This window comes from Cladosporium halotolerans, assembly GCF_011745625.1.
Source record: "Cladosporium halotolerans strain TM138-S3 chromosome Unknown Sca10, whole genome shotgun sequence".
NCBI classification, from domain to species: domain Eukaryota; kingdom Fungi; phylum Ascomycota; class Dothideomycetes; order Cladosporiales; family Cladosporiaceae; genus Cladosporium; species Cladosporium halotolerans.
In genome coordinates, this window is record NW_027191461.1 from 560,968 (window position 1) to 587,889 (window position 26,922).

At 56.2% G+C, this 26,922-nt stretch overlaps 12 protein-coding genes across 12 annotated transcripts; 5 read left to right on the plus strand and 7 right to left on the minus strand.

Moving 5' to 3' along the window:
- Positions 1 to 377: 377 nt before the first annotated feature.
- On the plus strand, positions 378 to 1,280 carry WHR41_03923 (uncharacterized protein; the record flags this gene model as incomplete). Its single annotated transcript, XM_069372529.1, has 2 exons — positions 378 to 413; positions 468 to 1,280. 2 exons carry the CDS (start codon positions 378 to 380, stop codon positions 1,278 to 1,280), a joined length of 849 nt encoding a protein of 282 aa, XP_069230625.1.
- A 295-nt stretch (positions 1,281 to 1,575) lies between these two features.
- Positions 1,576 to 2,064, plus strand: WHR41_03924 (uncharacterized protein; the record flags this gene model as incomplete). Its single annotated transcript, XM_069372530.1, has 1 exon — positions 1,576 to 2,064. The coding sequence occupies one exon, from the start codon at positions 1,576 to 1,578 to the stop codon at positions 2,062 to 2,064; it is 489 nt and encodes a 162-aa protein (XP_069230618.1).
- A 353-nt stretch (positions 2,065 to 2,417) lies between these two features.
- WHR41_03925 (uncharacterized protein) lies at positions 2,418 to 5,396 on the plus strand. Its single transcript, XM_069372531.1, has 4 exons — positions 2,418 to 2,782; positions 2,838 to 3,247; positions 3,363 to 5,020; positions 5,076 to 5,396. The coding sequence occupies exons 2-4, from the start codon at positions 3,244 to 3,246 to the stop codon at positions 5,175 to 5,177; spliced, it is 1,764 nt and encodes a 587-aa protein (XP_069230619.1). The 5' UTR covers positions 2,418 to 2,782; positions 2,838 to 3,243; the 3' UTR covers positions 5,178 to 5,396.
- Positions 5,397 to 5,481: 85 nt separating this feature from the next.
- WHR41_03926 (uncharacterized protein) lies at positions 5,482 to 7,766 on the minus strand (the record flags this gene model as incomplete). Its single annotated transcript, XM_069372532.1, has 2 exons — positions 5,482 to 5,655; positions 5,724 to 7,766. 2 exons carry the CDS (start codon positions 7,764 to 7,766, stop codon positions 5,482 to 5,484), a joined length of 2,217 nt encoding a protein of 738 aa, XP_069230620.1.
- An 869-nt stretch (positions 7,767 to 8,635) lies between these two features.
- WHR41_03927 (uncharacterized protein) lies at positions 8,636 to 9,604 on the minus strand (the record flags this gene model as incomplete). Its single annotated transcript, XM_069372533.1, has 1 exon — positions 8,636 to 9,604. One exon carries the CDS (start codon positions 9,602 to 9,604, stop codon positions 8,636 to 8,638), a length of 969 nt encoding a protein of 322 aa, XP_069230621.1.
- Positions 9,605 to 10,841: 1,237 nt separating this feature from the next.
- WHR41_03928 (uncharacterized protein) lies at positions 10,842 to 14,328 on the minus strand (the record flags this gene model as incomplete). Its single annotated transcript, XM_069372534.1, has 2 exons — positions 13,742 to 14,328; positions 10,842 to 13,585 (listed from the first exon to the last, which is right to left on the minus strand). Exons 1-2 carry the CDS (start codon positions 13,938 to 13,940, stop codon positions 10,842 to 10,844), a joined length of 2,943 nt encoding a protein of 980 aa, XP_069230616.1. The 5' UTR covers positions 13,941 to 14,328.
- A 369-nt stretch (positions 14,329 to 14,697) lies between these two features.
- WHR41_03929 (uncharacterized protein) lies at positions 14,698 to 16,270 on the minus strand (the record flags this gene model as incomplete). The annotated part of the gene is made up of 2 exons (XM_069372535.1): positions 14,698 to 15,358; positions 15,411 to 16,270. The coding sequence occupies 2 exons, from the start codon at positions 16,268 to 16,270 to the stop codon at positions 14,698 to 14,700; spliced, it is 1,521 nt and encodes a 506-aa protein (XP_069230617.1).
- A 2,552-nt stretch (positions 16,271 to 18,822) lies between these two features.
- Positions 18,823 to 19,674, minus strand: WHR41_03930 (uncharacterized protein; the record flags this gene model as incomplete). Its single annotated transcript, XM_069372536.1, has 1 exon — positions 18,823 to 19,674. The coding sequence occupies one exon, from the start codon at positions 19,672 to 19,674 to the stop codon at positions 18,823 to 18,825; it is 852 nt and encodes a 283-aa protein (XP_069230494.1).
- Positions 19,675 to 20,144: 470 nt separating this feature from the next.
- On the minus strand, positions 20,145 to 21,709 carry WHR41_03931 (uncharacterized protein). The gene is made up of 2 exons (XM_069372537.1): positions 20,509 to 21,709; positions 20,145 to 20,449 (listed from the first exon to the last, which is right to left on the minus strand). The coding sequence occupies exons 1-2, from the start codon at positions 21,604 to 21,606 to the stop codon at positions 20,396 to 20,398; spliced, it is 1,152 nt and encodes a 383-aa protein (XP_069230493.1). The 5' UTR covers positions 21,607 to 21,709; the 3' UTR covers positions 20,145 to 20,395.
- Positions 21,710 to 21,926: 217 nt separating this feature from the next.
- Positions 21,927 to 22,991, plus strand: NBP35 (Cytosolic Fe-S cluster assembly factor NBP35; the record flags this gene model as incomplete). Its single annotated transcript, XM_069372538.1, has 1 exon — positions 21,927 to 22,991. The coding sequence occupies one exon, from the start codon at positions 21,927 to 21,929 to the stop codon at positions 22,989 to 22,991; it is 1,065 nt and encodes a 354-aa protein (XP_069230492.1).
- A 1,357-nt stretch (positions 22,992 to 24,348) lies between these two features.
- On the plus strand, positions 24,349 to 25,236 carry WHR41_03933 (uncharacterized protein; the record flags this gene model as incomplete). The annotated part of the gene is made up of 2 exons (XM_069372539.1): positions 24,349 to 25,013; positions 25,068 to 25,236. 2 exons carry the CDS (start codon positions 24,349 to 24,351, stop codon positions 25,144 to 25,146), a joined length of 744 nt encoding a protein of 247 aa, XP_069230491.1. The 3' UTR covers positions 25,147 to 25,236.
- A 57-nt stretch (positions 25,237 to 25,293) lies between these two features.
- On the minus strand, positions 25,294 to 26,649 carry WHR41_03934 (uncharacterized protein; the record flags this gene model as incomplete). The annotated part of the gene is made up of 1 exon (XM_069372540.1): positions 25,294 to 26,649. One exon carries the CDS (start codon positions 26,647 to 26,649, stop codon positions 25,294 to 25,296), a length of 1,356 nt encoding a protein of 451 aa, XP_069230490.1.
- Positions 26,650 to 26,922: the final 273 nt, after the last annotated feature.

The window sequence follows — 26,922 nt, forward strand, 5'->3', positions numbered from 1 at the left end:
GAGCGCGGCGTCTAGATCTGTTGGCTTGGCCCGGTCGGCCGAACCTTGTCCCCAAGTGGAGACAGCCGGCTGGTTCCTTCGCCTCAGCCACGACGCCAGAACGCCTGAAGGACCCAGGTACGCCCGCCTCCTACAGAATCCTTTGGAGCATCATGGCCCTGTCTGTAGCCTACTATCCTTGTCACCACGCTATGCCCGCTATCTTCGACCTGTCGAATTACTCTGCTCAATAATAAGAACCAATTTCAAGGCCACGCGATTGCGCTGTGGTACGAATCGTCTGACAAACTCCTCACTCTCTACGACCCGCACGTCGATTTCCATCGTTGCAGCATAGCACGCGAATCCCACGAAAACCCACAGGATCATAATCCATCATGCCTGAGAACACGGAGTCAGAAAATGATCCGCAGGCACGTAGCGCCCCTCCGCAAAGTCATCCTCGCTAACATGAGTTCGCCACTCAGAAAGCTGCCAACCTCGCTCGCATCCGCGACAACCAGCGCCGTTCGCGCGCCAGGCGAAAGGACTACCTCAAAGACCTGGAGAGCAAGTACCGCAACTGCGAACAAATTGGCGTCTCAGCCTCCGCCGAAATCCAGGCTGCGGCCAGGACCGTTGTAGACGAAAACCGCCGGCTGCGAGATCTGCTCAAATCCTATGGTATCCCGGACGCCGAGATCGACCGCGCCAGCGGCAACCAAGGTTCTCTGGCTGGCGACACCCTCGAAGTCATGGTAAACTCGCGCCAGCCCTGCGGGCAGGGAGATGGTTGCCAGAGCGGTTCTATAGTCGAGGTTCCGGCCCCTCAGTTGCAACACGCGCAATCTGCGCCACCTCAGTCTGGCTGCCGACCAATCGCCTGCCAAAGACCTGCGCTGGAAATTCCTGCGAACGCAACTGCTCAGTCTTCTAGCCAGATGCCTACGCCCTCCAGCGTACCTGGGTACGACCAACCGTTCGACATGGAATCCTCGGCCTCTTCCCAGCCCACGCCACAGCAGACTGCGCAAATGTATGGAATGCCGGCTGGGCATAGTATGGGTTTCCCGCAGGGGTTCAACCAGCCCATCATGAACCATCCGATGCCGCAGCAAGACCCGCAGTATGGCGGGCTTTCTTCCTGTCAGGTTGCAGCCGATACTATCCGCACTTTCAGCCCCAATGCCGGATATGAACTGGAACAGGAGCTGGGGTGCCATGCGCCTGGAGAGGAGTGCTCTGTGCCCAATCTCAAGGTGTTTAATGTCATTGACAGATATACCGTGGGCGCGGGCTGATCCGATTTCGTCGACGTCTGCGACCGCGACTCTGCAGCGGCGATTTCCCCGCCGGCAACATAAAAGCCCATCGATAATGCGTCAGCGCTGGGGCTTTCCGCATGCGATGTGGTTCTTTACATCGACTCGAGTATCTGGCGGATTTACAGCACTGGTTTGACTCACGCCCAACTCGTCACTTGAAGTTGCCGCGGTACAGCCATGTGAGCCATCCGCATCAGGTCCTGAGATCTGATATGTATTAGCTCAGCGTGTTTGCTGCACCAAGCACAAATACCGCAAAATTCCCGCCAGCATGGAAGATGGAGGGTTACACATTGCTAGCACCATTCTGAATCGGCACTGCACTCACACGGAACAAAATCTGGAAAGACACGAGCTCGGAGCACAGCAAGCATACGATATGTGCACCCAAGAAATCGTGTGGTGCTCCTGCGGCCACGGCGAACTGCTTCCGATCGTCAGATGCTCACACGCCCAAACCCTGGGCAAATGCTGGGTAGTCGTACATGGCGACCACCGGGTGGTACTGCAGATGAAATGTTCATACTGTCTCACCACGCCTCAAGGATCCCAACGACTGGGCACAAAAGCACGGCCAGAGGGCGAGCTAGCGGTGAAGATTGAGGGAGGGGAGAAAGACGAGAAGCAACAGTCCAGCAAGGTATTTTTGGACGAAGGAATAACAGATACCGCGGGCGCGCCGCCGCCCGAGCTGGACGATGTGGTCCACACGGATTGGTCGGACTTCAGCTTGGATCCCGAGTTGTGGCAGTATACGTGATAGCGTTGGTCTGGGAGGTGGCGGTGCTTTGTAGTTGACTAATTGCGTAGCTGAATACCTAGCAAATGTAAACGAAGTTATTAGAAGGCAGTAAATCTCAAACATCCAGTACCGGCAGTGAAATTGGACGAGCATGCTCAGACCATTTGGCATTCTATGTATTAATGTCACCTTTCTACACAGTTTTCGGTGAAAACCTGCGAGTGCCGGACTCTTCACGCGAATGGGCACGATTGTGATTTCCGTGACCCAAACACCAAGCTTTCTCAAGACCCGCCAAGGGTGGGCGCAGCGGGCTTGCCACGAGCTTCTTTCTGACGTCGAGATTCCTTCTCTCGCACGGCCAGCGATCTGAACTGCACCTCCACCCTGAAACTAGTCGATCGCCTGGAAGAGCGCAATTTCGTTCAGGGCAGTCCTCGCTTGTCAAAACAACATGTCGTTGCCCAGAGGCTTCTACACCAGCCTCACACGAGGCTCGCCACTGGACCTCGAGCCACAGTCATTTGACGCCTCACGAAGCGGCCGAGTGTTGCTGCTCCCCGTGGAGAATGATACCGCGATGACTATAGCACATCCACCTGTTTTGCCGTCGGCCCTGGATCTGCTCGTTGGTCTGTGGTGACGGCGCCAAGGCCCCTTGTTTCCGCTGCCGAACGGTCGATCTGCAGCGGTAAACAGGGAATGCAGCGCGCCACGTCGATGGGCAAGCGTCCAGGTAGAGTTCAAGCCTCACGACAACGCAGACAAGCACAGCCAACCTTTTCATCAAGCTCTTGTCCCGTAGCAGGAAACCATCCACGGGTGACATCAGCACGCCACGCGCTAGACACTTGCGCCTCTCGCCACGGCGTGTTGGGCGGCGCTTTGGCTCCAGTCCGCCACCTATGCCACGCTAACCCGCACGAGAGATTGGATGTACATCTCGCGTCCGTGGCGCAGTGTCAAGTAAAGCGACGGCGCTGCTCCCTACTGCCGCCGCCGTTTTTGCTTCTCGACAAACACACCAAAACAACTGCTCTTTACCACAAACAAATCGATCTGACGGCTACGACAATTCTCGGCGGAGATCTCAGCGAGCGAAAATCGAGCGAGTTCATTCGCTTTCAAAACAGCATATCAGCATCCCGTCATCCCTGGTTATCCGAAACTTAGGATACCCGTTGCGTGGGCCTCACGATGCGTTAGTATTCCCGCCCTCCAGACTTCACTCTCTCCACCACACCTCACACGCATTCTTCTTCACATTACGCCTCACTGTTGATCAAATTTCATGGTCACTAACATCGCCAACTTAGACTCCATCAAAAGCGCCGCCAGACGGCAGGCCTGGTACAATCAACAAGATGGCGACTCGACCAAAACATACAACTTCTTCGGTCGCATGAATCCCAATCCTAGGAGAATTTCCGATATAGAGGCAGACGGTGGAGGACTCAGACACACGGTGTCGTCGCCAATGGACCAGCGACGGACAGAGGTAGAGGCGGAAGCAGCTGGCTTTGGTGGAACCAAGAAATCAGGCACATTTCCTAGGGGCCCTGCCGGAGACATGCCCGCAAGAGGTCAGGAGCCGATCGAGCCTATGTTCAGCCCGAACGAGAAGGACGAGGAGCGCGGCATCGGAAGCAATTCAAGCGCCGCTGCGAGCGTGCCATCACAACCGAGCGGCTTTGTGGAAAAATCAGTGGGCACGGAGGATGGACCCAGGAAAAGAAGGCTCCGGGCATTCGTGCCGTTCATTGGGAAGAAGAAGGACGAAGATGAACAGGAACTTCAACGGACCGAGACGACGGAGTCGAGCAAGAAGAATCGCCCTAAGATCACACTGCTCTCGCAAGCAAAGGCCGTATTTGCATCCTGGATCAATCTCATGCTGGTCTTCGTGCCCGTCGGCCTCGCTCTGCACAACGTTGACAGCGTTAGCAGAATCGTTGTGTTCGTCATCAACTTCCTCGCTATCATTCCACTTGCTGCCATGCTATCATTCGCAACCGAGGAGCTGGCTTTGTATGTCGGAGAGACGCTCGGCGGTCTCTTGAACGCCTCGTTCGGCAACGCTGTCGAGCTTATCGTCTCGATCATCGCGCTTGCGCAGAAAAAGATATTGATCGTTCAGACTTCCCTGATCGGATCCATGCTCAGCAACCTTCTTCTCGTTCTGGGCATGTGTTTCTTCTTCGGTGGTCTCAGGAGACAGGAGCAATACTTCAACATCACTGTTGCACAGACCGCCGCGTCACTGCTGGCACTTGCAATCGGCAGTCTGATCATCCCGACTGCATTCCGGATATTCGCAGACGTCGACGACGGTGTCACGCCCCTCTCTAGAGGCACCGCCATCTTGCTCCTTATCGTCTACGGCTGCTACCTCCTCTTTCAACTCAGCACTCACGCAACTATGTACAATGAGCCAAGCCAGAAGTCTCCGAAGAACAAAGGCGGCCGCAAGGAATCAGGCGAAGTCCTCCGTGGCTTGGCCACCATGGGCGCCGGCACCGCCGCTGCTTCAGGCGGCGGCGTCAACCAGCAGCACTTGGTGCACGAGGAGGAAGACGAAGAGGTTCCGCAGCTCACAGTCATCGGCGCCCTGGTCACTCTCGCGGGTTCGACCGTGCTCGTTGCTTTCTGTGCAGAGTACATGGTCAGCGCCATCGACGCTATCACCGGCGAAGGCGGTGTCTCTGAGGAATTCGTCGGTCTCATCCTCCTCCCCATCGTCGGCAACGCTGCCGAGCACGCCACGGCCGTCACTGTGGCTATAAAGGACAAAATGGACCTCGCCATCGGCGTCGCGATCGGATCGAGCTTGCAAATCGCCCTGCTCGTTCTGCCCTTGATGGTGATCATCGGCTGGATCGGACTCGGCCAGCCAGCAGACATGACGCTGAACTTCGACGGCTTCCAGATTGCCGTTCTTTTCGTTTCGATCATTTTGGTCAACTACTTGATTCAGGTACGTCTTTTCGATCTCCACTCACTCTTTCCTTGTATACTGACTTTCATCACAGGACGGCAAGTCCCACTGGCTCGAGGGCGTAATGTTGAACGTCACATATTTGGTCATCGCCGTGGCCGCTTGGTTCTACCCTGCAACGGGCGTCGCTGGCTGAGGCTCATCACCGGCTACTACAGCATGTTTTTCTTTGTTGATTTTCACAAGATAGATTGGGAAAGCGCGGCGTATGGGGTCAAAAGGGCGCAGCAGCCTTGGGATGCAGATAGGCAAGCACAGAACTCTGCTGCGGAAATTGAATCGAATACGATAATCTTATCACTGGCTTGTTATTCACATTGCTGATCTCGTCATGCAAGATCCATACCTTCTCAATACATAGGAGACTACTTGTGCCAAAACTGCTCGGATACCATATTTTTGCCCATCTCGCTTCATGCTCATCAGCTCGGTCGCACGCATCATACATATACCGTCAAGAAGGTTGTCATCGTGACAACGTCCACCTGAGCCGGAGAAGCCTGCGGCGCCGCCGTAGTATCAGGAGCCAAGTGCATCGGCTCCGACAAATCCTGTCCATCCCCCAGCTCACCACCGACCAAACCACCATTCGCCGCCTTGATTATATCCGCAGCCTACGAAAGTCATCTCGTCAGCTCAATTCCCCACCCCCCAAATTCCTCACCTCTCAAGAAAAACTCACCTTCTCCGCAACCCCATAAACAACCCCCTGCAAATGCCCCGCCGGCACAACCGGCATCACGCTCGCGTCCACAACCCTCACGTTCCCCGTCCCGTACACCCTCAGCTCCGAATCCACGACCCCGCCCAGCGCCAGCGGCATCATCGCCGCCGTCCCGCTCGGGTGGTACTCCGTCTGCGCCCGCGCGCGAATGTACGCGTCGAGCTCCTGCTCGCTCGCGCCGGGGCGCGGGGACGTCTGCGCGGGCGCGAGCGGCGCCATGGCGCGCGTGGCGATGAGGCGGGCGTTGAAGGCGAGCGCGGCGCGGAGCACGAGCAGGTCGAGCGGGTTGCTGCCGTAGCGGGGGTCGATGAGGGGCGGGACGAAGGGCTGGGGCGATGCGAGGCGGAGGGTGCCGCGGCTGAGGGGCCGCATGGTAGCGGCGGTGAGGTCGCCGTCGTTGGCGTTTATGAGTTCGTAGGCGGCGCGGGAGGGGGAGGCGAGGGCGGGCGCGAGGAGGGAGAGTTGTGCGCTGTAGCCGGCTAGGAGGGCTGGGTGGGTGGCGGCTGAGGGGGAAAGGTAGAGGGCGGGGAGCTGGGCGGCAGCGAGGGAGGCGAGGGAGGAGGCGGTGGTTGGGGAGGTGATGTGGGGGAGGGAGGGGAAGGCGACGCCGGCGATGGCGCCGGAGGTGAAGGGGCCGGTTCTACGGGTCCAGTATTCGTCCCAGGAGGCGTTGACGAAGGCTTGGTCGGTGTTGAGGGCGGTGGGGTTGGGCGTGTAGGGGTTGTGGTAGGGTGCCCAGCACCAGACTTGCATGTGGTCTTGGAGATTGTTGCCGACGCCTGGGAGGTCGACGAGGGTTTCGATGCCGTGGTGCTGTAAGTGGTCGCTTGGACCGATGCCGGATAGCATGAGTACTTGGGGTGTGTGAATTGCTCCTGCGGCTAGGATGACTTCCCTCGAGGCTCTGACTGTTTGGCGCGGACTCTGTGCGTCAGGAGCAAACTCGACGCCAGTAGCGATCAAAGTTGGACTTGGAAGCGTCGAGGTCTGGCGTCGAAAGATGTTGAAAGACAATCTGAGTCTCCTCCAGAGAGTACTCAGGATATTACGCTTTGCTAAAGACCCACGAGTCGGGCGATCGACCGGAAGCGAGGAGATATTCAACACCGATCCTTGGCCGAAGATACTGTCTCTCGTACTAGGAGATGTCCCTTGGCCGAGGTTCATTGTCGTGCTGACTGGAGTAGAGGCATCTGGATTCCCCTGAGCTCCATTGAACAAGACCTGGGTCACGGCCTGCTCGGTAACCACCCAGAGGTTCGGCCGATCGACGACAGTATCGAAATAAGCACGCCTGGCGGTAGCTCTCGACTGAGTTAAGGGCTCAAGGTCAAATGGTAGGTAGCTGGCGCCCGCCACGTCTCCAGCGTTCGGATCGAATGCCGTCGGCACGCCAAGCTCGTTCAGACCTTCGAACAAGTTGATCGACGCATTCCACGTATAATGCGGAAAACTGACATTGACCGGCCCATCGTAGCCATGCACGCTCGTGTCTTCCCAGCTGGAATACTGCTCGGCCACCGTCTCAGATTGCATCGGCGAATACGTCTCGCTCTTCTTGAAGTACGGCAAAAGATCGTCCCAGCTCCACCCGGGACTGCCAAGCTGCACCCAGTCGTCGTAGTCTTCCCTGCCGCCTCTGCTCCATAGCATGCCGTTGAGGAGGGTGCCTCCACCTAGGGCGCGGCCCTGCGGGATCGAGCGAGGGTTGCCGTCTAGGTAGGCTTGAGGGACCGTGGACAAGTTCCAGTCGTAGCGTCCGCCGATGTCGTGGCCGATGAGGCCTGGTACGTAGATGATGTCCTCGCCGACGTCGGCTGGGCCGGCCTCTAAGAGCAGAACGTTGACGTTGGGATCTTCTGAGAGTCGGTTTGCCACCGTTAAGCCTGCGGGACCGCCGCCGACGATGATGTAGTCGTATTCATCCAAGAGTGGTGAGTTCAATGGCAAAGCGGAGGCGATGCCGAGAAGGCAGATGTAGGCCAAACTGAAGGCTAGCATGATGGCGAAAGTTGCATTTCCTGTAATGCTTCTGCAAGGTGAACCTGATCGTTTATACCCCTCGCCCGCTATTCAACTTCCCCATAATGGCAGCATGACTTGTGTTCCAAACCGGCATATCATACTGATGACCCAGTCTTGGGAAAAGCACTGGGACTGCAGTGGCGAGCGGGGAGTCTGGGAAGGTGATATGCAAGGCATGCTTCCGAATGCACGGCAAGAGAAGGTGCAGAAATCCCATGGAAAGAGCAATGCCAAGTTGAAGTCTCATCACGGGGCAAGATCGTTGTTGTGTTGGTGAACACGGTGAACCGATGTGCATTCGGCTGTGTAATAGATAATGCGCGTGATTATCCGTTGCCATCATTCACATCGGCTGTCAGAGAAGATGGACCTGGTAGCTTGTTCTTACAGTCGAGTTCCAGCGTCGCTTCGCCTTGCTGCCACTAGGATCTCTCTTGCATGACTGTTCAAGACGGGTCCAATGTCGATGATTGTACGGTGATTTCGCAGTTGGGACGTCGCAAATTGAGCGTCATTCGCATTTCGCCGCTGTCGGATTTCATCAACGATGGCCGTGACACCAACGCTGTGCTCCTCAACAGGGACACCACCTGACAACAACGGGAGGATACCGACATCAGAAAGCGGCGGTCGGCCTAGTTGTCGCCATTCGCAAAGGTGCACAAGAACAAGAAGCATCAACGACCATCGCACAAAAGGAAAGAAACAGAAAAATATGCAGTGCTCGTAACCATGCATAGGAATTAATAATCAATAAAACAGAACAGCCGCTGTGGCGTACCTGCCATCCAATTTTCGTGTCGCACCAAAACGCCGTTCAACAAACCCCTCACTGCCGCTCCCAATCACGTCCCTCCCGGCTTCGAAAACCTCTTATCCGACAACTCGAACCTCACGGCCGGATCGTGCGGCGACGTGCCATCCATCTCATGCACCACCACCGCCGGCGCCTGGCCCCGGCCCTTCGTCGAATCCCACCTGTCCAAAAACGAATGCGGCTGCGCGACCGTCCGCCCGCTATCGACCGTCAGCACGCTGTTCTCACGCCCGAGCGTCGGCCGCACGCTGTAGGCGTGGGAGTCGACGGAGAATTTGCCGGAGTGAGAGGAGTAGAGGGGCCTCGGGGGCGGCGGCTGGCTGCGGGCGAGGAACTCGTCGTGGTTGTCGGGCAGCTTGTACATGAGCTTGGGCCCGGCGTGTTTCTGCTTTTCTTTGTGGAGCATGCAGAGGGCGACGGTGAGGAGGAAGGTGAGCGGGAGGCCGAGGCCGCAGCCGAGGCCGGCCATTTGGCTGGATGTGTACATTGTTGTGGCGTTGGCGGGGTTGGAGGAGGCGGCGAGGTGGGAGGGGGTGGTTGTCGAGCTTTCGAGGGCGGGCTGGATGAGGGACGCGATTTGGGAGGGCCGGAGGACGAGGGAGTTGCCGCCGGAGAGAGGGAATGTTTTCGAGGAGTCCTGGCAGTTTGTGCTGCTGATGCCGCAGGTGAATGTGCTGTTGTCGCCGTCGTTCGTGCAGGGTGTGATCGCTATTGATGCGTCCGGGCTCTCGGTTCTGCAGTACCCTGCGCACGCATCGCTGCCCCAGGTCTTGTCGGTGCAGCTGCCTCTGCTCACTATCCCTCCACCGTAGCAAAGTCCATTGTCCAGACAAAAAGAATCCGCGCCGCAGCAGGACGAGTGCCCCGCCGTGCTGCACGGCGTGTGTTTCGAAGCAGATCCATCAGGGAAGAAGCAGCTCTGCGCAGTCGCCGAAGCAGCGAGGAAAAGAACGGACGCCTGGACAGCCCAGCGCAGGCTCATAGTAAGGAAAGGCATGCCTCGTCGAGGCTGGCAGCTTTGGAAAGCCACAGCACGCTCAAGGGGATGTGTACATTTGGACCGGCGGGCGGCGTACAGTACGGTAGAGGCGTAAACAGGTGAAGAAACGGCCGTCTGCCCAACCTACAGTACGGGACTCACAGACTCTTCACGGGCCAGTTAGATGCAACGGGCATTGCTCTCCAGGTCTTGGAAAGGAGATCGCTGGCGTGGGTGGAGTGAGCCGGTCGGAGCACAAGGTTCTCGACGATGGGCGAACTGGTTCGGCGCCATCGCTGGGGCGCTGGAAATTAATGCGGCTTGATATGGCGCGTTTCGCTTTGCGCCACCGCGAAGGCTGCGGCGGCGTGGAATTCGCTGGACGCCTGTTTCACCTGTCACATCCTCTAGTCACGAGCCTATAGCGACGTTGGTATATCCAGCTCTCGTCTCCAGTACATTGGTTTTCGTGCTGCGGCTCGCGGGCGCCCGGCGAACAGGTTCTCGGCGCAGCGTGGGCGACGATCAGGAGCGCGCGACCGTTGACGGCGGACGGCGTGGGCGCGCCGGCGAGCGTTTGCGGAGCTTGGGCTGGACGTGACGAGGCGTGGCAGATGCTCGGGGTGCGATCAGTTGTTTATTGCCGCTGCGAGATCGTCCACGGCACACACGCGTGCGCAAAGAGGCAGTGCACTCATGCCCAACCCAGCAGATCTACCTGTCCGGCACAAAGTGCTGTATCTCAAGATTGTAGCCAAGGTTGGGCGCCCCATCCGTTTGATCATGCAGCTGGTTTGGGTTCGAGCCACTGCGCTTCTGTGGCCTTCGGTGATAGCAGCGCTGCTATACACAGGCACATAGATTCGCGTACATGTGCTGTACGCGTACGTGGTGCATATGTTGGATAGCCAACCCAGATGGAACGTCATCCGCAGATCTACAACATGACAAATGATGCCCCGTCCACTTCTTGCCCAGATGGCAGCACCCGAACATCCTGGTCTACTACATCTAGTGGCATTCTAGCACACGCAGCAACCAGTTTCAGCCTCGCTGCGCACTATAGGCCACAGCAAGCGAATATCACTCGAACCATATTTGCGACAAGTTTCATAATTTTCGACAATCTATGTACTTTTGAAGTCTATGCATCGTGTATTTCGGAAACACCTCATCATCGTCGTCTTCGTCGTCGTCGTCTCACATCACCACCTCCACCCCATCCCCCAAACCTCCACTCCCCTCCCCACCACCTCTACGTCGGCGTCGCCCTCCCCCTCGAGTGCGACATACTATACGGCGCCAGCACCTTCTTCGCATTAACAATCCTCCACGCCAGATTCCTCACGCACCCATCCGCCTGCACGACCTCGGGCGCAAACTCGATGCCAAACATCTGCTGGATCGCATACACCACCCTCCGCGCGTACTTCCCCTCCCTCTCGAGGGCAGGCCCGAACTGCTCGCCCGCGCTGCGCGGCGCCGTGTCCGCGTCGCGGTCGAAGCAGTCCTGCACGACGGGCAGCACGGCGCGCTCGACGGCCGCGCGCGCGAGGGAGTCGTCGGTGATGGAGTCGTCGGCTTCCGTGGAGCGCGCGATGCGGATCTCGAACGGGTGCGAGATGGCCATGACGCTGTGGCGGCCGGCGTGGTGGTAGCGGAACTCGAAGACGCCCTGCGTCCACCAGAGCTTGTCGCCGGCGAACTCGAGCTCGCCGGCCATCAGGTCGCGGGGCTCGCCGTCGCTGCGCTGGGAGGCCGCGACGGGCGTGTCGGAGGCCAGGATGCCCTTGTCCGCGTCCGCGAGGTCGATTTCGTTCCGGTTCGTGGCCACCCAGCGGCCCTGCGCGGAGACGCGCGTGGCGTCGCGCGAGGCGTTGTCCGCCACCATGTACAGCCCGACCCAGTCCTTCTTGCTGTGGTCGAGGGGCGCGGTCCACTTGACTCTGATGGGCGCGCCGTAGTCGACCGTCACGCGCTTGAAGCTGTCGGTGCGGCTCTGGGGTTTCTGGCCGGCCTCGCCTTCGCGGCCGCTGAGGGGCGAGGTGTCGGTGTGGACGGACGGCGCGGAGGTGTCGATTTCGAGGGAGTAGTCTTTCGTCTCGAGGCCGGCGAGGTCCGGGGCGAGCTTGGTGATGCTGATGCGCGCGGGGTAGTTGGTGAAAAGGGTTTTGGAGTCTTGCACGAAACTGCTGAAGCCTGCGGCGAGTTTGGGGCGGGCGGCGTCGATGAAGTCTTCGAGGAAGTCGAGGGTCTCGTCGAGGACCTTGTCGACGCTGCCGGTCCATTTCTGCAGCGGCGGGGGCAGGGAGCGCTGAATGTTCTTGGTGACGCCTGAGGTCTCGCGGAGGCTGCGACGGTACAGCTTCTCCATGTGCGGGCGCTCGATGAACTGGATGAAGCACAGCGTGAGCGTATGGCTCAACAGGGCGAGGAAGAAGATCGCTTTGCTCCAGGTCAAAATAGCCGCGCCCCATACGCCAGCCAGGCCAATGGTGCGCTCGGGGTTGTTCAGGAAACGGTAGATTCCGTCATAGGTGAGTTTTTGAGGTCCGTCGTAGAAGAAGTCGCCGAAGAACCAGCCGAATTCGCCCAGAGACTCGTAGATGCTCGTGGCCGTCCAGATTTGGAGGGCGATGGCGGCAACTCCGATGACGTGGCGCAAGAGTGTCATGCCGTAGGTCCAGTCGTCGGGCAGAGAGTACATCTTCCAGGTGGCGCAGATGAAACTGGTGTAGCACATGACCATGCTGAGATGGTAGATACCCTTCCACTGACGCCAGGCTTCATCGATGCCCTCGCCGTATTTGACGAAGTGGCGAGTCCAGCGCTTCTTGTTCGACTGCCTGTCCAGGATGATACCGAGGCCGATCGAGTACCAGAGCCTCCAGGCGATTGCACTCATGACGAAGAATGCCTGCCAAGTGAAGGTTGACGGCGTGAGGAATGCAACGCTGTACATGTAAAGTTGAAGGAGGATGACAGACGTGTCCGTCACGCGGAAGAGGTCGACGTTCTGAAAGCCGAGCAAGTTGTGAGCTTCAGGTGGTCCGGCTTTGTTGGGGCGAAGAATCGCTTCGTTGACGTTGGCAGCGCTCAAAAGGCGTGATTGATACTGAGGCCGGTCTGTCGTTTGCGGTTCAGACGGATCCGCGATGTCGGCGCGCTTGGGGAGTGGCGGCGGCGCGTTGTAGGTCTTCTCGATGTGGGGGTTCTCAATGAATGTCAAGAAGATGAGCTGAGCCGCGTGGGCTATGATCGAGATGAAAAGCACTTTGTAGCTCGCCGCCATCAACGAGATTCCGTAGTAGCCAGCATAGCCGACCGAGTACATCGGGTGAGGGGCAAGCTCGAAGACACCGTCGAAGGTAAGCTCCTGGTCGATCAGGTAGAAGAAATCTCCCCAGTACCAGGCAAAGTCCTTGACGACACGGTGAGCATCAAGCTTGACCCAGAGATTGAACAGGACGAGAGCGATACCGCAGACCCATCTGGCGACGGTCATAGGCAGCTTCTCGCCCACGGGACGGCCGCCACTGGCGATCGCGAAGAGGCAGTACGACACGAAGTCGCTCATCAGAATCAGGTCTACAACCCGGCGGAAGAGCAGCCAGGTGTTGTACTCCAGCGGAGCCTCCTCGAACTTGTAGTCCTTCGGAATCTTGGCCTCGAGCTCCTGCTTGAGGAACTTATACAGGAAGGGACGGGAGTTCTTGCCGGACTCGGGCTTCTCGAAGATCCCAGAGCGCTGGGCCCATTTCGTCAGGCGCTTATGGTGGGATTGGCTCTGCAGCAGCCAGCCGATGCCGCCGTTGTAGCAGGCACGCCAGAACAGGAATATCACGGCAAAGACGGGCACGCGGAGTCGCTCGGGCAGGAAGTATAGGAGGCCGCATAGGTAGGCGAGCACGGTGACAATGGCGATGTCAGAGGCGTTTTTTGGTTGCGTTGGGTCGAAGAGCTGCGAGACCATGTCTTCCGTGTGAGGCACGGTGAAGACTGCGACGTCACGGCATCAGCAAGGTTAGTTGGAGGGAAGGTCTGGAACGAACGCGAGCTCGGGAGCGGGCATGTTTCGCTTTTTGCTAATTGTATAACTGCTATCCCACTTGTTCGAGGCCCGGGAGCCGCCGAGGGAGGGTGTCGAGTACGCACCTGTGCCGTCCGGAGTCCTGCCATACGTCTTCTTGTCCTTCTCATCCTTGTCCTCGCCGGCTTCTTGTTCGTTCAGCACCTTGACTGCATCTTGAGCCACGTCCGCGTTCTCGGCCTTCACGGGAGCGTCGGGCTGGTGCGGCAGCCGTTCCCGGAGTCCCTCGACGTTGACACCGGGGCCGCTGTCTGCAGACGACATGATGTTGAAGTCGTCAATGAGCCAGGATGTGTGCCTGACAGAAAGTTCAGAGCGTGTGTGAGTAGGAATGCCTCAATGGGACAAAGAGGTCGAGGGAGGGAAGCGAGGGTCGCGATGCTTAAAGCCTATTGAGGGTGCCAGCTGTAGCCAGAAGTGGTGAGGCAGGCGGGGCAAGGGAGGAATTAGCGGTTCTTGCCTGAGCACATCGTTCACTTCACTTTAGCAGCCCACAAGCTCGGTGGGTTGAGGTGCCTGCGATTGGCTGTGGTGAGGTGTGAGGACAGTTTGCCCGGAGCTCGAGCCGGGCGTGACAACACGGCAGTCTTGTTTTGGTGGGGAGAGTGAAGCTGCGCGCCCTTGGCGTCTCACGCTTGACGACATGGCCCGTCGAGAAATGTGGGATTCTCCGTGGAGCCTCCAGCTTGTCCTCGGCTAGGCCTCGCCGCAACGGGTCGTCGAGACGGGTCTGGGAACGTCTAGTGTATACATGTTGATGGTATGTGCTACTGCTGGTAGTGGTTGGCTCAAAGTACCGCCGGATGCCCAGCGCCGCGCTGTGAAGCGTGTCTCTAACACCCCGAAAATCCTCAAAGGATCGCATCGCTTCCTGCACCAATGATGCTTATTACCCAGTGCGTGGCCTCAGCACCTGCCGGGATAGGCGAGCGAGTGGGACCGCACTGCGATCGGTTCCACCCATGGACGCCACCTCACCTTTCGACGGCATTCTATCCTAAGCTATTATTCTGTTGCCTGATCACACGCTGTAAGATCGTCTGACACCGTCAGATTCCACAACCGTGGAAGTCGTTGATGTCGGATTGCTCCCCGCCTTCTCAGACTTATCCAGCTTTTTTCCGCTGACCACCGCCCTGGAAATGCGCACGAAAAAAATGCAGATGAGCAAGCCAGTTGCCGCGGATGCAGCACCATAGATGAAAGCAGCCCGGAACCCCCAGACCGTGGCATCGTGGTCGACAACGATGGTATCGTCTCTGGCATGTGCCGCGGCCGCATCTTTGACGATTAGTGAGACCGGGAGTGAGAACGACATGGCGAGGTTGACCAGTATCGACGACACCGCTCCCGCGATTCCTTGAAACTTCAAAGGCTGCGATGAAGAAAGGAAAATCGTCGCAATCGTGAAAGTCAAGTCTATCCCCAGCGTGCCGCAGACCATGGACGGCAGGACTTCAGACCAGTATGTCAACGGGATTGGCCCGACCGCGAAGACCAGTGGTGCTCCGATCCAAGATAATCCGGATATGATCAGGAGGAGTTTGATCGGAACGATGTGTAACAGTAAGCCCCCGACGACGCAGAAAACGATGCCGCCAACCGCCATGGGTGTGTACCAAAGTGACAGCATGATGCCCTTGATGCTGTCGGGGTCTTGTGTAACTGTCGGAGAGACAAAGCTATCGACATGTTAGCAATTTAGGTCGACCTTGCAAAGATTCGGGCACTTACTACTCCGCAGAATTATAGAGCCACACTCCAAAAGACCCATAGAAGAACAAGCATGCAACAGACAGCGACTTCACGCCTCTTGGCCTGAAGAATTCAAACGGCAGCAGCGGGCAATCCGCGTACCACCCCTCCACCCAAAATGCGGCAAGGAGGCATGCCGTCCCACTGGACAGCGGCGCATATACGATGCGGAAAGAAAAGCCATTTCTACCCAGATCAGATGCATTCGCGTAGGGCTGAACCGACAATGCGTATGTCACCAGGATCAATCCACTCGTGATCAGGAAAGCTCCGAGCCAATCCATCTTCAAATGCAGGCACTGCCTGTCTGTCCGATCAGATGGGACAGAAAGGTACGCCGTCACGGCCGTGATGAATGCCAATGCCGATGCGATCCAGAAGTACCACCTCGCCTCGGACTCCGGAAGAGCGCCTCCGGCCAGGAAGCCAGCGAAGAAGCCAAGCGGCGCACAAGCACCGTAGAGTCCGAGCACAACGTTTCTGCGTGGGCCCTCGGGGTAGATGCTGCCGACCATTGAGAACGTCGATGGCGTGAAGGCAGCGATGGCGAAGCCTTGCATTGCTCGCGAGATGTTCAGCAGGAGACTGGAGCTGACGAACCCTGGCACCAGCGTCCAGATGGTGAGCCAGATTAAGCCGAACATGAAGGGGCCGTAGCCGCCATACATATCAGAAATTCGAGCGAAGACCAGCAAGAAAGCGCTAAGAATCAACGATAGCAGAGCCGCTGGCCAGAAGAGACCTGTCGAATCCACCGCGTCATTGTAGCTTCCTGGGAACAAACTTGGAAGCACAATCGCAAATCCGGAGATCAAGTATTCGGCCAGGAACTGTGTCATTGCAATGGTGAAGCAGAAGCCGACCTCTGCCGCGAAATGGCGGAACCTGTTTCGCTGGCAGGTGCAGTCTGACGGCATGCAAGCTTCTGCGTCGATTGGGGACAAAGGGTTTTCCACTGGGCTTTGAGGCACGGCGCAAGTGTCGATAATTGGCGGTATGGAGGGAACGGGCTCCACAGTCATGGAAACGGGGGTCGGCGGCTGCTGGGCCGAGGCGTAGGACTCTCTCCTCCAGGACTCTCTGTCCACCCGGTACGTGATGATCTTGTCCAGACTGGACAGGTGTTTGAAGGTAAGGCTAGGCCTTCGGGATGGAGTGGAATGACTCAGTTGCGGCGTCTGTGGCATGCTGTCGTTCAGCGGCGGAAGGCGCCATGGATCGTCGGACTCCAAGAGACGGAACTTCTTGAATGAATTTGAGCAAGCATTTTCGGAGTTCGGAACATTGACTGGTACTCTGGATAATGGATGACTCTTCGGCCTTATTACGCTTCCAGCAGAAAGGAAAGATTCAGATCGCGAGCTGTTGAGTGTACGGGCTGGAACACTGTATGTTGCAAGGTCATCGTCGCTGGGTCTAGTCTCATGGCGTAGCGATGAATGTCGTTTAAGGTGTGGCTTTTGTGAACAATTCAGTCCGGCCATGGATGCTCTAATCGCTTGCGGAGCTGACGGTGAGCGTCCTAGAGCCTGGTTGCGATCGTGCTCGTGCACTGTTTCTAGCGACGACCGGCTCGAAACAGTGGCTTTGCCCTTTAGAGAAGCAGCTCTGCTGAGGCTGGCTTCAGATGAGAGCTTGGCTCGCGGCTCACTGGAGAGTGAGCCCGATCTTGTGACGGAATCATGTGCGACGTGTGTTGTCTCGGCTGTAGACGGAGACAGCTCATAGTTTGCGTGCTGGCGAGCCTCGTGGCAGTCGTCATCCGGATGGTGGGTTGTTTGCTGAGGTCTAAATGATGGTGTATCGGCTGCTTCGGCATGGGGTAACACTCCATGATCGTGTCGGACACTCAAGGTGTCGGGTCCCTCCCTGAAACTTGAGCTGGATTGAGGTCGTTCAGATGAAAGCAGAAAATGAGAGTATGGCAGCCAAAGACTCTGATCTTGGTGTTGGCCCATTGTCAAGATGATTCTCTAGGATCTGAGATCTAGAGCCGCGAGGTATCTTGTTGCAACCGGCTGAATCGGGACAGTGCGACGAAGCGAGCTCTTGCGTGTAACGATGCGAGAGACTCTGTAGCAAGCTAGAAGCGAAGCAAAAGCATCTGAGTGTAGAAACGGAGGTCTTTGATCACAGCAATGCAAACAGCGAGAGGTCACAAAGAGGTGGAGAAGGGAGGGTTATCACACGCGACAGACGTCGGTCAAAGGTCACACATCGCCGCATGCCCGACCTGTACGAACGCCGCCTGCGTTTGCTCGGGGTGTGGCGGTTACGGAACTTGCAGGGGCCCCATATGCGCGAAGGCTGCCTCGGGGAGCAAACGAGGGCGTGTCGTTGTACGGATGTGGAGGGCAACGGCTGTCAACGTCGGAGCCTGCAGGAGGCGCTGGCCGTCTGGCGTGGGAAGTGAGGGCGGCGATAGTGAATCCGCTGCGAGGTTCGATGCAGGTGGGATGTTTCTGGCATCACATGCTATACCGCTGAGCATGATTGGGGCAAGGGCGTCGTTTGTGGTATGACGCGAGCCGTATTACTGGAGGGTGTCATCGTATCCGATTAAAGCATCATCACCACAAAAGCATTGTGTTATATGTCATTCCACGGTCCGGGACAGCTCAGATTGCACAGCCCATAGGTTGTGCTTTGCCAGCGAAGAGTGATTTCTAACAGGCCCAACAAACGAAACAATGCAGTTTACCAGGGCAAAAGACTGGTTCGCGGAATCCGGAAGACGCTGCTGAGCTGCAACCCCTGCGCAATGACGGACGAAACCTCGAAACCCTAGCCTTCTACCAGGTCAATGGGACTTTGACCGCGTCGAATCTAGGCTGCAGCAGGGGAGCCACAGACGACAGATCATGAAGGCAAGGCCAAGTCTTACACGGCCTCGCCGTCCGCAAGGAGCTGGGCGTCTAAGACACCTGTCTGTCTCACAGCAGCAACGATCCGCATCGGAGAATAGCGGCTGACACGTCGTCACAAATGTGTTTCCCGACCTGCCGGTTGCCCTGTTGCTGGCTTGCAGAAGCCACGGGAGGAGACTGGCTGGGCCGCAAGCGCCACCAGCGGCAGGATGATGGATCGGCCGCATGTTGTGTAACGCCACAGCAGCGGTTCGCAGCATCCGACCTGCAACTCTATTCTGAAGTGGGTCTTGGAGCCTGGTCGTCGGTATCACGTTGCTACAAGTGGCTTGCCTGGCTACCAAACGGGTCTGGATGTTATGTGAGTGGACATCAGTACATAATCCCCTGTCACCAGCGAATGCTGACAAGCGAGGAAGTCCGGGCCACGACCAGACATTGTAACATCCATTCATTGGTTTGCGCACTTGCTTGATGATACATAGAAATTCGATCTAGACAATCTAGATCAGGTTGCTGGGGTTTCATACCTCCTTGCTGAATCTTGTTTCGGACGCCGTTCGATTGTGAGCTGGCACGTGTTCAGCTTTGGAGCTTTGAGAATCCTTCAGACGGCTTTCGATCAATTGGACGGCATTCTCTGAGTAGCGGCGCCGGTGCAAGCTGCGCATGTTTTCTGCGCCGAGCTTGACAGGCAACGATGCCGGAATCAGTTCTGGAAGTGTATCTTTTTCGGAGAGTGAGGACCTGTTGCTGAGCGCACTCACTCTGGTAGACCCGTTTGCATCTAAGGTCTCTGAGCCATGAGACACAGCATCGCTCATAGTGCTGAAGCTGCCCTGGTACGAAGCGCCTTGCCTCGCAGGCTCATGGAGACCAAAGCCCGACAGGGCTTCCATAGGAGAGTAGTGTCCGAGCTCCTGTAGCATGGACAGATCCCAATATAGTGGAGCATGTCTATGATTGTTCCATAGCACCCGCTCTTCAAAGGGACCGACGAACCAAGGTGATTCCGGTGATGGACTGTCCTGACAGTTCGGAAAAAAAGGGTAAGCCGTGGGTGAGAGATGTGATGTCCATGGTACGGTCGAATACTGGTACACGTCTGGGTAGTACGAAGCGATCAGATCGCTGCACTGACGCAGATGTTCATGTAAGAATGCTTGCTCAGTCTCCACGGCCTTGACCGACGATTTGGTAATGGCGCGGTCCCACTGCAGCTTCTTCTTGTCCTTTCGTGTAAGACCCCTCTCTTTACACTCAGTCAAGCCTTGCTCAGTCTTCTCGAGCTTCTTGTACAGTTTACTCAAGGTGTGATGCGACTTGCCTAGCTCAGAAGTGTATTGGGTTTGCTGGTAGTACAGCAGCGAGAGCATATTGGTTTGTAAATCCAGATAGGCCATCACGTGCCTTGGCGCGGCGTTTGCACACGTGTGCCAGGGCGGAATAGCGCAAGAGGCCGGCTCTGATGCTGGTGAGGACTGATTTATTGGTAGGTGTTACCTATCGAGGAGATGTATTGCGTGACCTGCGTTTGCGTGTCTCAGCTGAAGAGCCGACTCTTGCGCTTGATGTGCCATCGAAAGGGTCTCAGTTTGCTCAAGCGGTATCTTCAACCCAAGTTCTTGCAGCTACAATGTCCTTTCATTCGTTTACCGAGATAACGATCGCAAGCGGACAAAGCTGACATGCGAGAGTCTCGGCTGTGAGCTCCGTGATCTTGGGAAGATGCTGAGTGGATCATCGCGGTGCCAGTCTCAACGCAGCTGAAGCACGTCAGAAATCCCTGAGCGTCACTAGTTCCTACCACGCGTGAACGTTCCTCACAGACTTCGAACAGATGGAGTGTACTTGCAAACCAAATATATTGAAGGCTGAGACCAGTTTGCTTGGCGGTTAAAGCCTTGTACGTCAACTTTGACAAAGAAACTATCGAAAGCTTTTGCCACATGCCATGTACAACAAAGCCAGGTGCGTTGCAATCAGATTTGCGCGTGAAGTGCCAGGTGCTCTGTGAAGCGGTGGTGCTAGTCTTGAGGTCTTGTGCAATGTGTTCCTACACAGGTGCTACTCCGAAGACCCTGTGACATTTCCCGTCTAAATATTGAATCCGCCGTGTTCGGCAGCATCAGCGAAGCGCCATAATCCAGCCTAGAAGCATGTGGGTCAGCCAAAAACGCATCCTTAATCTCACTACTTCAAGCACGAACCTGCTCCGCAACTTTGCGGACGCTCGCAACCTCGTCCAAACTGACCGCGCGGTTGATCTCCTCGTAGCGAATTTGTTTCTTTGCTGAGGCGGTTGCAGGCTGACCTCCGGGCTCGACCGGATCAGAAGCGAGTCTCGATGCTCTACCTTGAACGCTTCGCTTCTCTTTCCCAACGTGGGCTCGCGGGTGATATTGTTCCATGACGTGCACATACATATCTTTGCTCACATTCTCCGCGAGCCAACGAACAATGTGCTTGCCCTCCTCTTCGTGGCCAGGCATCACGAGGTGTCTGAGCAAAACACCTTTCTTCGCAAGACCATCAGCGGTGAAGCATAGATCGCCGACTTGATCGTGCATAGCCTTGATTGACTCCATAGCGACCTCAGCATAGTTGTCTGCTTTGAGCAGCCTCTTAGAGGTAGCTGCATTCCACACCTTGAAGTCTGGCAGGTATATGTCGACCAAGCCGTCCAGAAGCTCGATACTCTCGAGTGAGTCAAAGGATGATGTGTTGTACACAATTGGCAGTTTGAGGCCTAATTCTTTGGCGTGCAGGATTGAAAGGACAACTTGAGGGACGACGTGTTCCGGAGTTACCAGGTTGATGTTGTGGACTCCACCAACTTCTTGCAGCTTGATATACCACTGGGCCAACTCTTCTGGCGAAATGTTGAAACCGTTTTTCTGGTGAGCAATATCGTGATTCTGGCAAAACACACAGCGCAGGTTGCATCCGCTGAAAAACACACTGCCGCTGCCATTGTGACCTTGCAGGCATGGTTCTTCGCCGAAATGCGGCGCGACTGTGTTAACTACTACATCTGCGCCGACCAGACATGTGCCGGTCTTCTCGAATCGGTTGACGCCACAGAGCCGAGGACAGAGATTGCAGTTGCTCAGGTGCTTGTATGCCGCTGACCGCTTCTTTGATTCTTGCACGGAAGTCAAGAGCTGGAACCTAGGGATGTATTCGTCAAGGAGAAACGGAGGAGCCAGATAAGATCTCAGACGGGTTTGATGGTAGTTCCATGGTGATTCAATCCGGCCAACTCGCTGGCGCGGCCTGAGCAGGCTCGAAAATGTTCGTGAGAGCATTTTGCGCCATCAGAAACAAATACAGACAACGGGCCGTTATATCAAGCACGTAAAGCACCGCAACGACAGGAGATGGAGTGTCGATGTGTATTGGCAAACCATCGATGTCGAGACAAACGCACGCTCGGCAACTGGTCGGCCGCGTCGCGCCAGACGTCACAGTTTGGTGGCGGGCCCTGGCCCATTTGTCGCAGACCCCGCCGTTATCGCTTTGCGCATGCTGACCAAGCAGTAGAACATTTCCGACTGTAGGCTGTCGACCGTCTTGATTGCAACAAACATCTGCCAGAGGTCTCTACAGAGACGGAAATCATACAGCCATGGCTCCCTCTCTGGAAGAACCGATCCAGCCCGTGGACGACGCCCTCGACTCACACCTCAAAAAGGCCCCAGCACTTGTCGCTCCGGAACCCGAACACTGCCCCGGACCGGAATCTCAAAGTGCAGGAAAAGGCGATGCATGCGCAGGATGTCCCAACCAACAGATATGCGCGTCGGCGCCCAAGGGACCCGATCCCGACATCCCTGTCATTACGCAGCGCCTCGCGGGCGTCAAGCACAAGATTCTCGTCCTGAGTGGAAAGGGCGGGGTTGGCAAGAGCACATTTACAACCATGCTGGCGCATGCTTTCGCGAGCAATGCAGATAATATGGTTGGGATCATGGACACCGACATCTGCGGGCCAAGCATACCCAAGATGATGGGAGTTGAGGCTGAGACGATCCACGTCACAAACACCGGATGGGAGCCCGTATGGGTAAGCGACAATCTCGGAGTGATGAGCGTGCAGTTCATGCTCCCGAACCGGGATGATGCAGTAATTTGGCGTGGCCCAAAGAAGAACGGCCTCATCAAGCAGTTTCTGAAGGATGTAGAATGGGGCGACATGGATTATCTCGTTGTGGACACACCTCCTGGAACATCAGACGAGCATCTGTCGGTAACTAGCTTCCTGAAGGAGTCTGGTATCGATGGCGCCGTGCTAGTCACAACGCCCCAGGAGGTCAGCCTTTTGGACGTGCGGAAAGAGATCGACTTCTGCCACAAGGCAGGCATCCCGATCCTGGGTCTTGTTGAGAACATGTCTGGATTTGTGTGCCCAAGCTGCACTCATCAGTCAGAAATCTTCAGGGCGACAACAGGCGGAGGCAGACAGCTGGCGAAGGACACCAACGTACCCTTCCTTGGCGCCGTCCCACTGGATCCAAGGATTGGCATGAGCTGCGATTTTGGCGAAAGCTTCTTCGATAACTTTGGCGATTCGCCAGCTTGCAAGGCACTGAAGGAGGTCGTTCGCAGAACAGGAGAAGAAATGGGACTCGACGCGAATCATGTTCTCCCTGACCACGAGGACGATGAATCCATGGACCGCCCATGGCATTGAAGAGTCGACTGGCTCCTTGGATCTCGTCCGGGAACACCACAGTGATGACGGATACATGGGACACAAGGCGACCCTCGATCATAGGGACATACTATCCGCTTATCCCAGGACGGGAATCGACAGGCGCCATGCCAGCTGCCGCGATATATGCTCGTGGCCGTCCTGCGCTCACGAGCTTCCCCCGGGGATCGCACAAACCTCGCTATTGCGTGACTTCGCTGGAAGCTTTAGTCTGTTGGCCACGGACAAGCTTCTGCCCACAATTTGCGCCTCGAGCATGTGAAAACATGAGTTCAGGCAGATTCTGATGCGAAAACACGTAGTTCCGTGGGCACATGCAGCACTCAAGCACTTCACGGGTGTGCTTTGTGCTTACAGTTCCGAACTCATCATCGTGTATGGCTTGGTTTGCTAATCTGCGCCCCTGCAATCTTACTACTATCGGTCTATTGCAATGCAGACTTCAGATACCCGCTCCACCAAACACCTCGAGTATATAAGGAAGGTACATGGTATCTTACTCTTTGTTCCCCTTGCGGTAACTCGGCTCACTTAGGAATGCAAGAATGCTTGGCGTTTTCGATACCGGCATCGGCTCTCTCTTCATGAAGGCTTCTCGTAGAAATCACCAATTGTTACACTCTATGTGTCGCTCTTTGAAAGCAATGCTTTGACAGCTCTTACTCTTTGGTTAAAACACCACTGCGGTTCTGTCCGCTACACTCACTTCTCCAGGGCGTCCGACACCAAAATATCTACGTATCTCATTTGCTGCCTTTGTTCCTCCACGTTTTCGCTCACTCGACATTAAGCCTTTCTCGAAGCGCTAATCTACCAGATCAAAGAACTCTCCGTCGGCATCCTTTGTACCCGGTTCACGTGTCTTGCTGCGGGCAGCACTCGGTGTCTGCCAATGCTCCCAGAGAACAATGAGCATGGCGCTCTTATGGGTGGCGTTGTCCCGGTCCATTTGCAGATGATGCCGCTGTCTGTTGATTGCCATCTTCGATCGGAAACAGATACTCTTTCTCTGTGCATTGCCAACAAGGCATCTCATTACATTTTGACTGAAGCTAGCATCACTTCAATCACCCTTTGATACCAGCCTTCACTCGTGATGCTGACGACAATCATCACAGCAGCCCTAGCTGCAACCGCAGCCCTCTTTCCCTCAGGTGTCAGCGCGATCACAGCCCGTTTGGGTGGTCGAGACTTTCCGGATCCTTCGGTCATCCGAACAGGGGATGGCTGGAGAGCGTTTGCTACCGAAGTGAAGATTGATGGCCAGAGGATTCACGTGCCGATGGCTTACACGCGAGATTGGAAGACCTGGCAATTCCGTGGAAAAAAAGACGCCATGCCGAAGCTGGCGGCATGGGTCAACAAGAACAAGCCCAAGGTTTGGGCGCCAGATGTCATGGCTCTTCCCGATGGATCGTTCATCATGTATTACACGGCAGCGCTGGCCTCTAACGGAGCCATTCACTGCGTCGGTTGGGCCACTAGCAAGAACGTCGAGGGTCCTTACGTTGATCCTTCGCGCGATGCTTGGATCTGCCCTGTCAAGCAAGGCGGAGCCATCGACCCAGCTGGCTTCCACGACGAGCGGACAGGAAAGCGGTACGTCGTTTACAAGATCGACGGAAACGCGATCGGCCACGGCGGCGAGTGCGGCAACACCGTCAAGCCCATAGTACCCACGCCCATCCTCCTCCAGCAAGTGGACACACGCAACGGTTTCCAGAAGATCGGCTCGCCTCTCCAGATCCTCACCAACCAACCTCAGGACGGCCCGTATGTCGAAGCGCCCAGTCTGACGGTCATGAACGGGAAATACGTTCTCTTCTACTCCCCCCAATGCTACACGACGCCGAAATACGATGTTTCTTACGCCATCTCGGACTCCCTCACTGGACCGTACGTCAGATCCGGTACGCTCTTCAAGACCAACGGACGGCTTGGCTTCAAGGCTCCTGGTGGCCTTGATATTGCCAATTATGGTGACCACGCTGTTTGGCATGCGTACGTAACACAATCTCCCTAAGGGGTCGATACTTTTGCTAACTTTATCAATAGGAACTATGGCAAGGGCCGCGCCATGTACACGGGCGTCCTTACCCTCAAGAATGGCAAGATCACGGCTGTCATACAGTAGCCTGCTTTCATGCCCGATATTTCGATGACCCTTTCGACTGCAACCTTCTTAGCAACATGACATGAGATAAAAAATTTTGTTAGTTCTTCTTAACAAATATGTGACTCAAAAATGCTCGGAATTTGCTCTTGCTGATTCGCAAATGCCTCAAATAATCCTCACCGGATGTCCTGGTGATTTGTAACATTTCCCTTGACGCCACACGTGAGAAATGTGCTTGCCTCCTATCAGTACCTCAATGTTGTCCAGAGGGTTTTCGTCAACCGCAATGAAGTCCGCATCGTATCCCTCCAGCAACTGCCCGGATTTCGGTGCTCGCGGGCCTAAAGTGAGAGGGCCGTTCGCCGTAGCCGCCTCGATTGCTTGCAGAGATGTCATGCCAGCTCTCACATGATACAAGAGCTCTTTGCCGTTAAGACCCTGAGTGGCAATGCTGTTGGGCATTGAGACACCCGTGTCAGTGCCAGTGGCCATCTTCACTCCTTTTTTGACAGCGATGCGCATCGCTTTTTCCTGCGCTTCGGCTGTTGCTTTGAGCTTCGCATAGCCGGACGGTGAGAAAAAGTCCTTGAGCTTGAGCCCATTTTCGACTATCAGTCTAGTTGATACGAGGACAGCGTCGTGCTTGATCATCAACTCGGCAGACTCTTCGTCCAGATAGCTCCCGTGCTCGATCGTCTTCACACCGGCTTTGAGTGCTGCGTCTATACCGGCCTTTCCGTGACAGTGAGCGCCGACGATTCGTTGAGCCTGAGCCGCTACCTCCACCATCGCCTTCATCTCCGTGAGCGTGAATTGCTGGTCCACGGGGTTGTCGCGCTCGCTGCCGACGCCACCAGAGCCACAGATCTTGATCACGTCTGCGCCTGCGCGAAGCTGCTTTCGGACAGCTTTCATGCACTCGTCTGGTCCATCGGCGACGCAGAAGGGGGCACCGTGTTGTTGCATATCGTGACACCAATCCAAAGGCGTATCGTGAAAGTCGGCGTGCCCGCCCGTAGTGCTGATTATGCAATTCGAGCTGTATATCTTGGGTCCTACAAGCGAACCTTCCTGGATTGCTTTGTCAATCTGCAGACCGTAGCCGGCCATCTCGCGGACGGATGTGAAGCCGGCGTCTAGGAGGAGCATTACGTCTCTGGCTGAGCGAGCGCCAGCGAGAACTTGGTTCTTCCACGACTCGATGAAGGCGTCGCTCGACACTTGGTGGGTGCCCATCAGGTGGACGTGACAATCCCACATGCCTGGCATGAGTACTTTGACATGGGTCGTGGGCAGGTGACCGTATGTCCTTGCGATGTTGACGATGTGGCCAACGAACTTGATCTTCGTGCCATCTATCACTACGCCTGCATCTTTGATGGGTTGGCCTCGGCCTGGTATCAGAAGATCTGCAGTGACAATGTACTTTCCAAGCTGACCCGTTTCATTTGGAGAGATCGAGTTTGTTGGCTGAGGAATTCTGTCGACCAAGGTCCACTGTTGCTCGACACCGCCACCCATATCTTTGTGTCAATGCTGTGATTGTTGCCGTTAGGTGAGCCGACCAATGGACGAGCGTAGATTCCAGAATGAGGCTATAGTGAGGTTGACTCGAAGGGAAAGGCAAGACCTCCGTTCGAGGTGCGGTTATCTGCATGTAATGCGTCTGATTGCCGCTCGTACCGAAGATCGACCTACCTTATCTGGCAGTTGCTAGTATCAGCATTCCGGACCCACGCAGGCGCCTGAGCATGATTTAGCCGCAGACGTTTCACCAACGATACGTTACATTTC

Bases quoted from the DNA above. Each gene is read 5' to 3' on its own strand.
- WHR41_03925 (XM_069372531.1), top strand. The intron at 5,021-5,075 runs GTACGTCTTTTC...CTTTCATCACAG, and splicing joins TGGTCAACTACTTGATTCAG to GACGGCAAGTCCCACTGGCT.
- WHR41_03931 (XM_069372537.1), bottom strand. From the start codon at position 21,606: ATGCTCTCACGAACATTTTCGAGCCTGCTCAGGCCGCGCCAGCGAGTT. The intron at 20,450-20,508 runs GTTCGTGCTTGA...ACATGCTTCTAG, and splicing joins TCCGCAAAGTTGCGGAGCAG to GCTGGATTATGGCGCTTCGC.